The sequence below is a fragment of the Trachemys scripta genome, chromosome 11 (assembly GCF_013100865.1).
Source record: "Trachemys scripta elegans isolate TJP31775 chromosome 11, CAS_Tse_1.0, whole genome shotgun sequence".
Lineage (NCBI taxonomy): Eukaryota > Metazoa > Chordata > Testudines > Emydidae > Trachemys > Trachemys scripta.
Window position 1 is genome coordinate 11,664,612 of NC_048308.1, and position 18,451 is coordinate 11,683,062.

General features: G+C 40.3%; 1 protein-coding gene across 4 annotated transcripts in view; it reads right to left on the minus strand.

The window, feature by feature from the left end:
- Positions 1-247: 247 nt before the first annotated feature.
- Positions 248-18,451, minus strand: part of OSBPL11 (oxysterol binding protein like 11) — a 69,701-nt gene continuing 51,497 nt past the window's right edge. For all 4 annotated transcript variants that reach the window (XM_034785438.1, XM_034785439.1, XM_034785437.1 and 1 more), the window contains 7 exons: positions 18,130-18,275; positions 16,254-16,394; positions 13,131-13,629; positions 11,068-11,254; positions 6,138-6,320; positions 4,857-5,010; positions 248-1,939 (listed from right to left, as the gene is read on the minus strand). In XM_034785438.1, the coding sequence (XP_034641329.1) occupies positions 1,862-1,939; positions 4,857-5,010; positions 6,138-6,320; positions 11,068-11,254; positions 13,131-13,629; positions 16,254-16,394; positions 18,130-18,275 (1,388 nt within the window). In that variant the 3' untranslated portion in view covers positions 248-1,861. The remainder of the gene's footprint in view (positions 1,940-4,856; positions 5,011-6,137; positions 6,321-11,067; positions 11,255-13,130; positions 13,630-16,253; positions 16,395-18,129; positions 18,276-18,451) is intronic.

Genomic DNA, 18,451 nt, shown 5'->3' on the forward strand with positions numbered 1-18,451 from the left:
AACAATTTATTTCAAAATTTGTAAGGAAAAATAGAGGGTATTCTATACAAAGTTAGAAGCATATTGTTTACACCAGGCCTAAACTGCACACGCTTCTTCAGAAGAAAGTTACTCTTACAGGTACTGGTGGTCAGATACTACAGCTTGGGGAGGCCGTGAAAATATGGATAGACACGTGAAAGAATGATGTATGTACAATATTCATCCTAATCACCCGGACTCTGGGAAAACAGACAAAACAAGCTAATCATTTTTTAGTTTTATTTTCCCCCCCATTTTTCCTCACACGTGGACTATGACTTATATTCAGACCTCAGTGCATTTCACAGCAAAATGTACAAGGGAATCAAAGTAGTTGTGCATAAACCCAAACTTTTTTTTTTTTTTGCACACAATTTACAGTTTTTTGTTGAATGTTAACATGGTTATTTAAATTTTCTTTGATGCCTTCTTACATTCTTATGCCTTCAATGGGAAACATCTTACCAGATCACACAGTTATGAGTTCTCACTATGATGGAACAGGTCAAGCCATTTACAACGGCTGGTGATGGCAGATAATGTTATATACACTGATTGGAAGACAACATCAGAAGAAAAAACAGAGTAAGGCACCACTCTTGGAAAATTAAGGTAGCTTGTAGTAACAATAATGAAAGACAATCAGTACTATTCTTAATTGCCAGCAATTCTTAGACTTCAATAAAATACTTACACTATAAAAAATGAAGGATGTTTGTACCTGAATACAGTTTCCTGATATCTGATTGTATGTATATTAAAACACAGTCTCCAGCAAAATAAGCCTTTTCATGTACTATGAAAAAACTAAACCACAGTCCGTATGTTCAATGGTCACATTTAACTGCTTTGTTTTTTGTTCTGAACAAATATACAAAGGAGAAAAATCAAACCAATCCAACGGACGGCATGTAACACTGGCACTTCACCTTCAAGATGATCACATGCACGGAGATGAAGAAATTAATACAACAGTTGTTTTATGGTTGCTGTTCAGTTTGAAAGCCTTAGTCCTTGGGGAAAAAAAGGTTTAACTTTCTTACATTTGCAATGTGAATAAATCTTAAACAGTCACTCAGAAAGCGAGATTTAATAAAATTAGGAGCTGAAAAGTGTTCTGAATTATTCTTCCAATTCAATTCTTTCAAGTATACTAAAATGTTTCAGAGGAAAAATGTCTCCATGGTTACAATTCCAATCAATTTTATAAATCCTTTAAAAAAAAAAAAAAAAGTAGTCTCTACTTAGCCTCCATATCCCTCCGATGCATGCACACATTCTTTCTGAAGGAAAAAAGTCTTGTCAAATCCAGATGATTCTTAACACTGATTCCAGGTGCAACTTCTGAAACCTCCTCCAGTTTTCTGTCAGGAGGTTAATCACTGGGTATACAAGCAGCAAACACTTTTTTTCATTTACATGGGTACTGAGTATTTCAGAGTTATTAAACAGAGCTCAGTGCACAGATTCTCAAAAAAGGTTCCCGTGTCACTCCAAAGTTAAAGCCATTGAGGCAACAACATTTCATCTGACTTCTGCTGTTCAGGAAGTCAAATGATTTATATCTTAGGCAGCTTGCAGTAGAACCTGCTTAAAAGAACACATTACATAATTCAGATAAAATCTTTTGGATCATACAAAAACAAGTTGGTGAACATACCTGGCAAGGTGGTCTCTACACCTTTGATTATGTGTAACCTTTAAAGTGCCCTAGCATTTTATTCCTTTACGCTCATTTGAATTTGTGCAATTATAAAAACAGGAGACACAGTGTTATTTACTGTGTTTTGAGAGTGATAGAGATTAGATAAACAGAGGAACTCATCCTGAAGAGCATTATCTAGTTAGTGTCCATTTGCTGAGTCTGTATGATGGGGACTGTTTTCCAAAGGGGGTTATAATACACCCAGCCATCTCCCTGCAATTCAAATGGAAAAAAGTTACACAGAATAATTATAAAAGAATTCACATAGAACAGTATTTTGTGATGCCAGGCGTCGGACTGAAGCACTAGAAAATAGAGGTACAGTGCTTATGTATACATAGATAACAGCAGTGCAAGCGTCCCCATAGTCTCCTGCCAAGGTGTCTTAATTTTGCTCTGGAGAGACCATCTAAGGGCTTGGCACATGCTATGTCTGAGTGTGGACAAGCTAGGATGTAAATCTACAGTGCACTAGTCTGCCACACACTAAGTCACAGCGTGAGCCCTACTATCATGCACTAGAAGGTCTGTAGCGCACCTTGACATCTGGCTGTTTTAAACAGAATATGCCGGAGTGCTCTACGGAACTTTCAGGTTGTGATAGCAATGTCCACATGGCCAGCTAGCACACAGAAAGTTAACGCACTGCAAATTTACAGACCTTGGCTTGTCACATAGTAACTAACCACGTAGACAAGCCCGAAGAAATCATGCTCATTCCAGTCAAGTAAAGTGTTTCTGCTGGGACTAACAACAACAATGGCAGTCAGCACTAACTGATGTAGATATGATGATGGAACTCTGGCACTCTGTGGTCTGGATTGAGACCAGCACCTTATTTTGCAAAGGCTAAGCAAACAGCCATCAGAGAGAAATGGCTTGTGCTCACAAGCAATTTGTGCTACATTTGAACTGATGATCTACAGATGAAATGGTTCTGGATCTTATTTACCCTTCTCTGAGCCACCCAGTATCTCAAATTCTGCTTTCAAATAAAGTATCTGAAAAGTTGCTTTTTTAAAACCACACAATCCACATTTCTCCTGTCAACAGCCACTCAGGGATGCAATTAGAACTACTTGATTAAAAAGCATTCTTAGTCTGAAATGTTTAGTTCTTGTGTTTGCAAGTTAATTAAAAGGTAGCAGTTACCTTGTGTAGTGAAAATCTTAGTATGCAAGAGTGATATGCTCTCCCAAATTTGAAATGTTATCTAGTTAAGTCATTCTCTTTGTTCACTTTGCCACAGATAAATAAACAGACATCAGCAACCAAAACTCAAAGTTTATTTCGATTTTTAGATAACGCTCTGAGATCAAAGAGGTTACCTAAGCAAAATTTCTGAACCATGAGAGATGGGGATTTGTTACTGAGGGTATGTCCACAATGCAATTAGACACCCACGGCTGCCCCAGGCCATCTGACTTGGGCTCCAGCTAAGGGTCTTTTTAACTGTGGTGTGGACACTCAGGCTCGGGGCTCTGGGACTTTCCCACCTTGCAGGGTCTCAGAGTTTAGGCTGCAGCCTGAATGTCTACATCGCAATTAAACAGCCCCTTAGCCTGAGTCAGCTGTGTAGACATATCCTAGGAGAAAAGGAATACTCTGCAATGGTCCCTTTGATTTAGCTTTAAAATACCCTGCAGTTTGTGGTTCAGAACCATATTTAGTTCTAAGTATTTTAAACCTCCTGCTGAATTAGAGATCGTTTTTTGCTTTTCGTATTTTACTGTACCTTTGCATTTGTGAACACACAAATTTGTCACAATATGGATCTGAATCACCACAGCATAGCTGAAATATATACCTCTATTCCCTCCACAGAGGAGAGCCAGGCTGCCTACCCTCGGCAGCTACTGGTTTCCACATAGGAAGAAAAATCTGCTCTAAGGCTGTCACACCAGAAATTCCTAGTCTTTTGGGGCACCTTTTACAGATAACAGCTTGATCATGCTCCAACCATTGAATGGACAAGCTGCATTAAAACCTGAAATCTACATTAATGAAAACAAGCTGATGAAGAGCTGAGGTAGAGAGACTATTCTGACCTTTCTTACTGGTAAGTTACAATGATGTTTTTGTTTTATATGCACACGATGCAATCAGCTCTTAGAGCTTCCCTTGTGTTTTGCTCAGATATTCATTGGCTTCAGTCCTCTTTTAAACCACGTCACAGCTTCCATGTGTCTCAGCTGAATTGTAAACGTTGTTTACTTTCAAAGAAAGTTAAGCCATACAAAGAAACACTTGCAGTTGTGGGATCATAATTGCAAAACCAGGGTGCGCTGTGAGCTAGTAGATTATGTTCTCCTGCATGCTAGGGGTTTGGGTGCTCTTAAACCCTCCGGCTGCTTTACAAGGTAATAATCCAGATTCCCCAATAGAAGAACTCCGAAGCAAAAGGTCAAGTACTTTACCCTGACAGGAGACTCAGGCTGTACAGCAACTGGCACTAGGGTTGATATTGTGGATATAAGTTCTTATACCAGCTAGCAAAACGAGAAGTGTGTGTATCTATATATCCCACATTAAGAACAACAGAACCAGCAGGTACCTCAGGGTACGAAAGGGATTTTTCAAGTTAGATGCATAATAACCAAGTTCTTGGGACCTCCTGAGAGAGTTAGAGGTAATAAATACCCCATTCAAATAGTCTGATTTCTGAAACCACTTGGTAAGTTAGTATAGAAGACTACTATTTTTCTAGGGCTGGTTGCGCTAGGTGAAAATACATTAGTGCTCTGGAAATAGAGTCACTTTATATTTTTATGCCTTTATATAAACATATCAAAAGCTGCTGTTTCCATTTTTATTTTTATTATTTATGGGCAAGGAACTAGGTCCTTAACACTTATGTTTCGTGCACAGAAGTTCTTTACCAACAACCGTTTAGCTTTAGAGTCACCCAGTGTGGAATGGAAGAATCATAACATAACATAAGAATAGCCTTGTATAGGAATGCATTGCCTGATATTTCATTAAATGTATTATATGATCCAAGGCCCTATGGCATGCTGTCATCAGCATTCCCTAGCATGTCCACTATAGGCTCATGACCTGTACGTTAATATACACGCTCATATGTACATTTACAATACATACATTTTACTCACACACAGTAGTTACTTACTTCTTTAACAAAGTATTTTGTGCTCCACGGTGCCTCTGTTTCAGCACGAAGTCTCTCTTCATTTCTCTGCCGTTCCTCAAGGGCTCGCTTATGCTCTGTTGCTTTATCGATGTCTCCATCCTTCAGAGACTCTGTTACATGTTGCCACAGTCGTCTACAAATCAGAAGTCATGGGTATTTTTAGTAAAAGTCATGGACAGGTCACAGGCAATAAACAAGAATTCATGGCCCATGACCTGTCCATAATGTATACTATAAATATCCGTGACTAAATCTTGGGGGAGGGGAGCCACTGCTGCAGGAGGCACCCGGGGGGCCACTGCTGCAGGGGGGAGGGCCAGAAGCACCAGTTGCCAGGGGTCGTCGGAGCAGTGGCTGGTGATGGTTGTGGGGTCGCCCGAGAGGCTGGCTGCAGAGCTGCTCCAGCAGAGGCCAGTCTGGCTGTCCCAGGGCCACTTGAGCAGCTGGCCCCAGAGCCAGCTGATTGGGTGGCCCCGGGGTCAGCCAGATTGGCCATTGCAGAAGTCCCGGAGCTCGTGGAAAGTCATGGAATCTGTGACTTCTGCGACCTCCATGACACAGCGCCCTAATCAGAAGCTTTAATTGATTTCACATTTTTCAGTGGCTTCCTGGATTGCAGTCACTTGACGTACCGAACTGGTGTACAGCAGGTGAGATTATTTCACAATTATACTTCAACCTCTTCTTGGGCATGACAAATTGATGTAAAATAGAGCAGGATTGAGAGGCACAAGAAAAAGAGAGCTCAGAATTTAGTCTTCCATCTCTAGGCCAGCATTCAACTGCTCTTGACTGCAATGCTAGATTGGCACGTAAATGAAAAGGTATAGGAAATGTCAGCCTAATCCCAAATGGACATTTGTATGCATCTTAAAACTACCACACAAGTTTTGTTTCTGCTGAGGACAACCCCCATAAAGAACTGCTGGGCTGCATAGAGGAATATTATTTGTACTGCGTAATGTCCAAAGGCTTAAGACCGAGGTCTCCCTATAGCAGGCACTGTACATACTCATGAGACAGTAATCATCTGTGCCCTGAATATGCACTTTAAGTAGCACTTGCCCGCACTATGTCTAGCTCTAAGCAGTGCTATCTATTCCTGAATATTCAAGATCACTTTGGCTCTCCTGGTCCCAAACACTACCTATAGTTTGGATATTTAAGTCTGTAGATTTCTCCTAGGAAGCCTGGTTTGTAAGTTGAGGAATTCCATGAATTTTATAAAACAATTAAACAGATGTAAATATCTTTTTTTACCTAGACTCAAATGGTCCTTGCTTCTCTAGGGGCCGTACTCGTTTTCTTGTCACTGACAGTTTTGTCAAGTCCACGTACTTGGTCTCTCCATTGCTGTAGGTGAATTCAAGCACGCTATTCCATTCACCTTGTACTCTGCAGACTACAGTGTTTGTTGCATTCTGCTTTACTTCACCTGTGACTCTGGAAAACAAAAAACAAAAAAAAAGAAAAAAAAAAAGACCACAACTGAGAATAGACGGCTAGGGCCTATTCTGACTACCTTGTCATTTACATTTAATTTTGAAAGAAACTGCAAGCTAGTCTTTCACACATTCTAAATTTTTAAGTCAGTTACTTAAACTGTGCATTTGCATGGAGAAGCTGAGAGGGGGAGTATTGAAAATGCCATTTTTCTATCATTCTTGTGATATTACACAACAGAACTCAGCTTTTTGGCTTTAACTTAAAACTTGCAAGCCTTTTCACAGGAGAACTGAGCTGAAAAGAAATTGACATACGGGTTACACTAGTAAACCATTACTACAGTTAATATTTTTCTCCTGGATATCAAGTTTGATATTTATTTACATATTAACAGTTAACTCTCTCTGTAGAACAATTACCTTCACCTGCTGGCCCTATAGGCCACTTGCTCTTTATTTTTTTAGGTGTATAATGCAAGTACTGCATTAGAAGAGACAATGAGGCAAGAACAGAGGGGAAGATAAGTACAAAACTCGAACTTGGAGATCTGTGTTCCATTCCTGGCTCTGCCAGAGATTTCCTGGGTGACTAAGAGCAACCAGGGTGTTGAGATGGATTCATGCTTCATACAACATTTGAGACCCTCAGATAGAAGATGCTATAGATACACACACAGTATTAGCATCACTCCCATGAATGCATACTTGTGTGTGGGGGGGAAAAAAAAACAAACAAACCCATGCCCAAAGAACGCATGACAGTGGATTTACAATGAAGTGATACTGGAGAGGGAGACTCGAAAGCTTGATTGAACCAGTCAGACTTAGCAACAAGTAGCCAAATTTCCCCACCCTTTCATGCAGTGAAGATTCATTCTCCCTTATGAGAGGGAAAGAGTGAGAGTTTGCTAGCAATGCAGACAAGACAAGTGGTCTCTCAGCTGTGTGAAGTTCAAGGCTTCATGGGGGATGCCAGCCCCTGCCTTACATATCTCCAGTTATCTGTACAGAATGGATCTATACCATGTCACTCCCCAGGTTCTCCTTCCCACTGGAAACAAGGTTTGTTCAGTGGTGACACTTCCATTGGTCCCCAGCCACATCTACATTCTGTGGGGCTCAGTGTGTTAAGTTACCGTAGCATTAACTTCTGTTACGTATATGGTTCTCTGAACCACCAGGTGCAAGGAAAGGAAACCGGGGGCCACTTACGGAGCACAAAAGGGCGGACTACTGGCCATATATGACTAGATGAGAATTCCCCCGTGGGATGGAAAGCTCTCAGCTGGCACAATGCTAGGATAGCCTGTACGCCTCTCCTGGCCCAAGTGTAGGTGAGATGCCAGGGCTGAGCTGGAGCGCAATTCTCAGGTGACAGGTAGTCCTGTGGGGACTGATGGCAGCTGACGCAGATTAAAACCACATCCCCATGTTTGCCCCAACCTACACCGGGACTGTGGCTAGAGCTGCACAAGGGAGACAGTGGCTGCCTGGCAGCCCACCCCTCTCTCCCACACTAAGCAGATCTCAGCAAATGAGAGAATCTGGCCCTCTGTTTTTACTTGTAAAAATATGCAATATTCCCACAAGTCTTTACAAATGTTTGAACAATAAGTTTGATTTTACCCAGATCAAAAAATGTTGGGAGTAGTTACCGGAATATTAGACTGAATAGAATTGATGCATCTTAACTATACATTCGTAGTTGAGAAGAACACAATGCGAGAGTTAGATGAACACTAAACTTGAAAATCGTATTTCCCTGTGAAGGTTTGTTTTACCAGTTAGCATGGCTCTCCCTACGGCGTATGGATTAAGTGGGTTAAACAGTTTTTGAAAACAACTATCACGGTTGCAGTAACCTACAAGTCTGTTGATTTTATGTTGCTTTTGCATCCTCTGCGACTTTCACACATCACTGAAGCTATTCTACATTATGAAATTCTCATTTATCTCAGTTATCTCTCTAAACAGACTGGTGCACTCTGAGTGAATTACAGACTAAGATGACCAGTACTTGTGTTTACACATTTCATATGTTTATCAACTTCATATTTAAATTGTAATACAGTTAAACTGACACTGGGATGCTTGTACAATTTGAGACATCACAGTGTCAATCACAAATTGGTATCTTTGTTTGACTTAAAAGATTTGTTAATATAGCTATTAATTATTTCTATTAATTATTATTTAGATATATAATATAATAAATTAATTTAAAAATAGTAATTAGTACAAATTAAAGCTAACTGGGATTTTAGCTCAATCATGGGTCTTTGCAAGTGAGTGATATTCTGTCACACTGTTAGTGATCATTATGACCTAAATTTCTTCCTATTAGCATTACCTTGCACTGCACAACCATTCCCAGTCCTGTCTATCATGCAGCCTATGGCAGAACAAGTTTCAGCAAAGAATACCATGTACGTCTTGATACTGGATTTTTTAAATCATCTAGATGACATTCATATTACTCTGAATATTATCCTCAGCAATGCAGCTGGGTACAGTGCAATCTTATCTGGCACAGGGCTGACAAGCAGTTATCCAACTGATGTCTTACAGCAAGGGTCACTCAAACCAAATCTATAATGGCTGCTGTCACAGTAACATTCACTAATGGCCCATGTCACTATAACAACGCTGCTACTTAGTCTCAGAGAACAAATGCTTTGAGTAATGTCAAAATACCATAATTTCAAAATTTCATTGAAAGTATGTTCAAGCAACTGTGGCTATACCAATGATAAATGTGACACCAAATAGACCCTCTCTGAAAGAATTTCTAATTTTATGTAGCAATATATTACACCTAATAATCACCACCGTATATCACAGAAACCATTCCTCCCAAATTACTAACCATTACAATAAAATAAAATAAAATGCCACGCTCTTTTGTTAAACACACAGGTAAAGAAAGTGCCGTAACAATATGATTACGAAGTTGAAGACACAATACGTAGGGTATGAATAAAAAGCAAATAATATGCTATTTAAGTAATTTAAAAAATTATGACAAACAAAAAGAACAGGTAAACTTCAATCATCAAAATGCCCTGGAGGACATATGAAACCTGTCAACATAATTAGATTTTCATCTTCCATATGAATCTTGGGATTGAGGGACAAAAATGTTTTACAAACCCAACTATCTGTATTAATTGCTCCTAGCAGAAGGGGCGGGTGGGGAGGGGGGAGAGAGAAAATCCACTTGATGCTATCTAACTGCACCAGCCTGCAGATTTCTGCACCCACCAGGGTACTACCCTGGCACCACGGGGCCTCAAGTTTGAGATGCTTTTTACATTTTATTAAGCCAGCCTCCCTAAACTGTTTCTCTGCAACAGCAAATTGCAGAGTTGCAATAAACTGTCAAAGCAAATTACACGTAAAAGCCTCTATTGTTCAGGCCTATTGGACTAAACGTGGAAAAAATATGAAATATTTAAGTAAGGGTTTTTAACAACAAGCACTGTGTTCAGTGGATGGTTGAAAGATGAATCTGCTGATGTCAGATAACAGTTCACAGTAAGTGCCAGAAACTGTTTCACTACAGGCCTCCTTTCTATATATTTTTCCCTTCTTCCATCATTTGAGTGTCGGCATCTTTGTATGGGAGTGCTCAAAAATCACTTGATCTTACTACACTATGTTTTAAAAGGGATATCATCAGTGTTAATGGGCCCCACAGCAATCTAACTTGTCTCTTCCCTTGAATCCAAACGTCTTAGTGTGAAACTCATTCCCAGCCTTTACCTCCATCACACACAAAGCCTGAGTAAGTGTATGGGAAACAGAACAGAGACTATGGGGAGAGAATCCAACCCCCAGCACTGCACAGCATGCAGTGCATCACAGCCTCAGTGTCTACTAAAGCCTTTGGGAGGGAACAGCAATGACCACAATGGGGTTTTTTTGGATAATTTAGTGTTACTAATATTTACACTGATTATAGCTTTTATTGTATTCACCCCTTTTCTGTATTTAATGGAATTTCATTCATAGTTTATTCAATATTACAGAAGCCTGTAAATGTTTCTATACTATATATTCCTGGTTATGAGACATGCTTTCAGTTAAAACGAATCATTGGCACCCCACCCTCCTTCTCAGGCTAACAACCTTGCAGGGTTTTGATTTTGTTTTTTACTGCAAGTTGGAGATTCTTTCATCAGAACAGTAATAGTATTTTGATAACTCAGATAGAAAACGCAATATAAATACAAACATTAAACTTCACACCATCCTTTTGAGGCAGATGTGTCATCCCTGTTTCGTGCTCTCTCTCTCACACACACACACACACACACACACACACACACACACACACACACACGACAGAGCAACGTTAAATGGCTTACCCAGTCACAAGCAAGTCATTGGCAGAGCCAGGAATGAAAACCTAGAAGTCCAGTCTCCTGATCACTTGAACTGGGTGCATGGGCGCACGCACGCAGATACTCGCAGCCTCGAATTTATCTGACTAATTAGCAATGAAACAGTCTTTTGCTTGTGAAGTTTGTGTGGCTGGGCCATGCAATACTGCCTCATAACTCCACAATCCCTCAACAGTTTCAAGAATAGGAAAAAAAAAATGCATCACTGAATAGAGTTTTCTTAGCACAAGGCTACTCAGCATGCAAACAGATGGTGACAAAAACCAGAGGTAAGGTATTCATTTACCGAGTTTGAGTGATACAGTATAGGGAATTCAGTAAAATATAAATGAGTGTACTTACCGGTGCAGTTTGCCACCATAGAATGGTTTGGTATGGAAAGTAATGCTTGCAGAATACCCACTTTTTGCACAATTCACATTGACCTTTCCTCCCAATTCTACCCAAGGAACAGTTAAAATTGATCGAGCATATGCGCAAGGTAGAGAAAACGTGTATTCCTCTCCATATTCCAAAAGACTTAAGAGTCCTGCATACAAAAATAAGAGTGTCGTCAAAATGTTTCCAATTTATAGTACTGAGGCAAGTGGTTGTTGAAGGAAATACAAGAAGAATTTTGTTAACCCCACATTGCCATTAGTTAGGTTTTACAACAGACAAGTGCAGACACTGGGTATCATGGGTACCAGTACATTTGCTGTTCTCCTTGAAAACCCACATTCCTCCTGTTAAAGGTTCAAAAACATGATCCTAAAAGCTTGGTGCTGTATAGGCATAGTCGCCTATAACTGTTCACTTGTAACAGTTTTACTGCTATAATGGGAAGAGATTCACACTCTGGAACCATGCTACAAGCATGGATATGGGCAATGAATTACCGAAACCAGAGAATTTGGAGGCTGATGTTCATATTTCACTTCCTTCCCCCACAAGTAGATGGTACAGTCCACCTTTCCTGAAGGGGTGTAGCAGCCTTAATCTTCCTTCCTGTCACTTCCTTTTTGTTACGGATTTGTAGATAAACACAACTATCGCCTGACTGCTGTTCATGCAATAGTCATTACAATTAATTTTGAAGTGATAACATTCAGATTTTCTTGACATTTCCTCAGGAATCAGATCTACCTACCTCTGATTCTGTCTCAAAAAAAAAAAAAAAAAAAGAAAAGGTGAGAAGAGAGATTTTGTGCTGTGCATGCACCAGCTGATGCCTCCTGTAGCCTTAGGTCACTGTGTTTCTTCTGACATTTGATTTTCATAATTTCTCTTGTATCCCATCTTTTTCAGGTTCACCAGTTAAACCTTAACTGTCATCATACTGTCTTCTGTTCCATCCATGCCTTCGCAGCAGCTGACACACCCTTAAGACGGCAGCTTTTCACCTCCATAATGCTGAGGGATCACACCCCCATGTGAGTTAGGCACAATTCCTCTCACCTCATGGGCAGATGATAGAGGCATCAAGTTTTAAACAAACTACCTTAGGGCAAACTTCAGATCTTTGAAGAACAGCAGTGCAGAGGTGCTCACATGGTCTCTGAAACTGTCTGGAAGGAGACTTCAGCTCCAGGAGTTGCCTTCCTCAGACTCAAAGCACTGATTTACGCGTTCCTTGCCTATCCTCATTTTATCAGGAGTGCAGATTATATTCAAACATCTGAGAGTCAGAGTAATTGGGCAACACAAACATGAAGGATAAAAAGAGCTGAGATGGCCTTTCCAGTTCAAAACCAGCAAATTGGCGAGTTATATTAAGGGAAAATGGAATCCTGGGATAATGAGCAACATTCTTATTAAAGGGATCCCATTATTAAATGTAAAGCAAATTTAAAGAATTGAATCATAAAGTGTAAAATATGTTTAGACAGGGCAATGGAAAAATTAACATTTATGTTAAGTATTTTATATTGTACATTCTAATTTGTTGTGCGCTTTGGAGACATCATAAAAAAAGTCAGTTTAGGTTGTACAAATTGAACTTTTGCTTCAAAACCTCATGTTGTGTTTCTAGATACATAGTCTTGCTTTTCTGCAATACTATAGCCCTGTGGAGGTTTGTGATCTTACACAATCTTTGGATTGTTTCTGCCATGCACATCTGGCACCTTCAGTAATCCATAATAAATAAATAAATAAATGTCATCTAACAACAGGACTTTAAGGTTTCTCAGAATCTCTTTCTCAAGTTAAATGGAGGAGACCCAGGGCTATTTTATTAAAAAACCAAAAACTTAAAATAGCCTACAAACAACCTGCAAATGAATTCTTTTGAAAATCCTATAGATGAAACTACTGAGCAAAATTCATTTGTTATTTTGACACTCTAGTTCACAGAACTTAATTTTATATTTATCTCACTGATATTTTTAACCACCTTCCATTTCTGCAGTGAATAAATTACTCACCTTCACCAACCATTGTTACTCCTATTGACATTCCCAAGAATTTACTTTTTGTCCAGACATGAGCATTTACACACATCTTCTTCTCTACACATTCAGCGTAAAACCCTGAGACGGGAGGATGATGGGACACTTGCTCAGCTACAAATCTGACTGTATAGTAGTCTGACTCCACTTGGCCCTCTGCCTCTTGTGAAAGAGTGGCTTGCTCTGAGAGGGAGTGGGATGAAGAGTTACTATTCGAGTCAGAGGCTACTTCACCCTTAGCCATCCTCCAAGAGCAGTGAAACGTTTCTCCGATGATTGGATTGTACGGTTTCTTAGCAATTGCTCCTTTGCGACCTTCGTGAAATGAAGTGAGATAATATTCAACAAAGCGGATCATCCTCTCCTCTGGGGTAGCTCCATTTGTGATTGCAATGAAGAGGTCCGGGTGAGACATGAAGTCTGCATACATCTCCAGCAAAGAACGTTTCTCTAAAATAAAAGTGGGAAGAACCACCTGAAATAAAGACAAAAAACTATAACAACTTAAAAATAAGTAAGTAGACTATATTTATGAACACATTCTTGAAGTATTCACATTACAAAGGGAATGGGAAATAGGGATACGATACTTTTAACAGAGATGCAAAGTCCATTCTGGCACCAATAAGCAAAATGTTCTCAGGATAATGGGAATGGCATGAAAAAGAAAGTTTTAAAATTATTTTTAATGAAAGACTTAAAACAAAAAGTAGCACAAAAAACTTATGGTGAAGTAAACACCAAAACCTAAGACAACTTACCATATATACTTGTTCATAAACCGAATTTTTTTTTTTAGTAAAAAAGGGAAGCACCAGAGAAGGGGGTCGGCTTGTGAATGGGTATAGAGAGGGAGAGGTGGGACACAGCCTCTCCCCTCAACAGAGGGAGCAAGGAGAGGCAGCAGAGCCAGAAGGGATGAGGCAGGGCCAGAGTCTCTCCGCTTCTGGCCACGCTGCTCTTGCCCCAGCCCCCGAAGCAGCCGCAGCTCCGGGGCTGGCAGGCTGCAGCCGTGCCACTCGGCCCCAGCCCCCCCAGAGCAGGCTGTGGCCATGCCGCTGGAGCACGCTGCGGCCATGCCACTCGGCCCAGCCCGCTGGAACATGCTGCGGCCGTGCCGCCCAGTCTGGCCCACCGGAGCAGGCTGCGGCTGTGCTGCCCAGCCTGCCGGTGCAGCTCCAGCCAGGCCAGAGACGTCCTCCCCTGGCCCTCCCCAGATAAGGTGGAAGGGATGGGATGGGATGGGGAGATTGTGGGGGTCCCGGGCTAAGGGTGGGATCATGTGTGTGTGGGGAGGTCAGAGGGGTTACTCCCCTGACTCCCAGCTTCTCCCCCACAAAAAATTTCCCCACCAGTTGCTGTCCAGCTCGTCGGGGTAAGCAGCTGGTGCGTCGTGACACTTTGTTTACCTCCCTGCCTGAGGTAAAACAGCGGCTTATTCTGATGGCCCGGGAGCCAAAGTTTGCTGACCCCTGAATTATAGGATTGGCTTATGAACGGTTATAAAAATTTTCCATTTTTACTTATCCATCTTGCGGGGGTCAGCTTATAAACGAACCGGCTTATGATCGAGTATATACGGAACTCAAAAATGGGAAACAGCCATAAAGGAAGGGAAAACATGACTAATAATTTATTATGAGGAAAAGGAGAAGAATAAAAACAAATCTGAACTTAACTACCTTCTTATCAATGGCAGTAAGGACCAAGTTATGGGGAGAACAAAACTGAACCCTGATTGAGCAGGGGTGGTAAAAATGTGGCCTGCAGGTGCCTTCATCTTTAATGCAGGAATGCAAGCTCCACCATGTAATTATCCATATTGATTCAAGCAAACCCATCACTCAGATCAGAGAGACTTAAAAAAACCCAATCTTCTGTGGTGAGGAGAAAGCTTTTCTGGCCAAATCCCATCAACTTCTGCAGAGTCTAAGCTTTAATTTTTAAAAAGTTTCTAGTCTAGTTGCAAAGAAAATCTCCCCATCTTCCATGTGTAAACCAAGAATAAATCAGTGGCAGCCTAATCTTCCCAGATCTGCAAAAAACAGTTCCAGTGTCTGCTTCTGTACCATGCTTCCCCCCCAAGCCATGCAGCGGGACAACTAATTAGTCTTGTCAAGTTTTCACTGTGGCTACTGGGATCCCTGAGGGCAGCCGTGAAACTGACAAGAGGAGGTCAATTTCATTCTGCTACCTTTAGATAAAGTTCTGAGCAGCAGCAAAACTGTGGGAGAGGGTCAGGATAGCAGAGAGCTCTTACTTCCCAGCAGCGAACAGAAAACAGAGAGTGAAAGAGTAGCAGAACTCCACTGCTTGTGAATGCCAAGATGCTCTGGGGCTGAGAACTGAAAGAAAGAACATTCATTCTTCTTTCTAACAGCCAGTTGAGGGTTGGAGAAAAAGGGAACTCATATTTATAAGACTTGTTAGCCAGAGACCGCTAAAGAAGATGCACACAAAACAGGTTCTGGAGTCAGCCCCTTCCTCTCTCCCAGAATTTTGCAGGGAGGTTGCCCTTGGACTCCTCCTTTTGTATTGGTCTTTAGCTTGAGCCCTCTAGTTACTACGAATCTGGTAAAACCTCCAACCCCTTTGTGTGAGACCATGGGGATGTGTCAGTGTGGTATGTAGATATGTCAGAAGTGGAGGGAGAGGAAGAAAAAATACTGGAGAGAAGTAAAGAAACACAAAGTAGGGAGAGAAAGAGCTGCAAAGAAGAGAAAAAAGATGAAGAGAGAATTTTATCTCTCTCTTTACACACACACACACACACACACACACAACTGTTTCTTTAAATTGTAGTGGAGGTGGCTTTAGGGTGGTATGGTAAGCTATACTGTATTATTTATTTATTATTTGTTTTACTGGCTAGTAGGCAGAAAAGACATGTTTCAAGTCCTGCAGATCAGGCTGAAGTTGGGACCTGAAGTCTCTGCAGGCTGAAACTCTATACAAAAATAGCTACTATCTATTCCATTTTACACAAAATAGGTATGTTTCCGCAAGCTCCTGGCAAATTGCCATATGGCATTTGGATGGACAAAGGTTAGGTGTCACTTCACCTGCACTACAGATAGCTTTCACACCTTGGTTACTTACTCTTGTTAAATCCATGCCAAGTTTCAGCTGAGACAAGAGATGTAAGATAACACTGCGCTGTTCTTCCACTGCTCCGAGGTCATCCTCTTTGTTAACACATGTATCCTCCAGCTCCTCATCTGGGTTTATTTCTTCAGGTTCCTGGTGTGAGAAATCCACAGTCATTTCAAAGACCTAACGGACTAAAAAGGGAACCTTAGCCTGTGTCTCATGGGGCAGGAGAAGCAAGTCTAAAAAACCAAAAAGAAATCTATCAGACTGGGAATGGTCTCAAATGAGCTTCCAGAGAAAACCAGACCTCTATGTTACCACAAGTGTTCCCTTTTTTTTTTTTCTGCTGATGCTATGCCATATTGTACTCACAAATGAAAGACAGTGTACAGGTTTTTAAGAACAGGTTGAACACACACCTGCCAATGGTCTAGGTTTACTTTGTCCTGCCTCAGCACAGGGGGCTGGAGTTGATGACGTCTTTGAAGTCCCTTCCAGCCCTATGTTTCTATTATCCTATAAATCTAAGAAGTCATTGAGAATAATTATATTCCAACCACAGACAATGTAGTAATCAAAGCACTTCTTACATACTTGCCCTACATTTAAATCTTTTGGTGAGACAAATAAATTTAGAATGAACTTTATAAAGGTAAGGAGTTATTCATCTTAAGGGTAATTCTGCTTCTTGGCCTATAGGGGTTGCCATCTGTCTGTATTACAGAAAGAAAAGTCTATATCAGGGGTAGGCAACTTATGGCACGTGTGCATTTCACTGGCACTCACACTGCCCAGGTCCTGGCCACCGGTCTGGGGGGCTCTGCATTTTAATTTAATTTTAAATGAAGCTTCTTAAACATTTTAAAAACCTTATTTACTTTACATACAACAATAGTTGAGTTATATATTATAGACTTATAGAAAGAGACTTTTTAAAAACGTTAAAATGTATGACTGGCACGCGAAACCTTAATTTAGAGTGAATAAATGAAGACTCAGCACACCACTTCTGAAAGGTTGCCGACCCCTGGTCTATGTGAATTAAATACTTAATTTCAACCTAGTCTATATTTTTAGGTTTCTTATATAAAACTTTACTGAAAAATGTTATAAAACAGAAAAGTGAGACAAGATATTGTTACATGCATATAGAATAAAAATTACCCTAAACATTATAATCTGCCCCAAAGAGTTGTTTAGTGTCATACACACACAACTCTCAGGAATCAAGTTGCCTACAACTGCAACTCAAAAGCCTCTGTTTCACAATCTTCATTATTCTTGTATTTTACAAGAATGTTTTTGCACTTCAAAATAATTGATAGTTTAGAGTACTGAAAATACAACAGAATTCATCATCACTTGACTTCAGGGCAGTTAAAAAGATTAGTTTTTCCTAAAGATTGAAAAAGAAAAAAGCAATAATATCTAGGAAAATAAGTTATAAAATACTTCTAACAACTAGTTTCCCTCATCTATCCTCTGCTGAGCAATTTTCAAAAGTAGTTTATACTGTGAATATTTGGAAAAATTCAATTTATTCACTTCACACTGATTTCTAGTATTAAAATGACACTAACTGGAATAATTTGTGTGTATTTACATATTGTAAACTGATGCTTTAATTTGCGCCTTCCCCATACCTCTTAACACTTATTTTATTCATACGTCACCCTGCAGCTATATACTAGAAGAAGACAGACTTGCTACAAGGCAACAAAACATTTAATTCAGAAGTGGTCCTCCTTATTCTATTCAAATGTCTGTACTGGCAGGAGAACCACCATAATTTTCCTGCATTATATAAAAATATTGCTAAATATCTCCAGATAATCCTGCGAACGGAAACATTCCTCACAGACTTGGGGCGGTCACATTATCTTACCCTTGTTAGATGGCAGGGCTCTGGCATAGACTGCTCCTCTATGACAGATGCTGGCTTGTTTGGCTCTGATGAAAAATCTTGAGCTGCTCCATTTTTGAAATGATTTGACAAAGAAATCTTTGGTTCCAACCAACTGATCGTTGTCCCTGAACAAAAAGAAAGTTTGCGCTGAAACTTATTCATACTCTGGGAGTTTAACAAAAGATGTTTTTGAGTAAGCACTTTTTCAAAAAGCTGCAAGCAGTTAATCTTGTTCAGCAGCCACAAAACACAAGGTGAGTGCACCAGGACAACACCTTCTTTGATCATTAGCATGAGCACT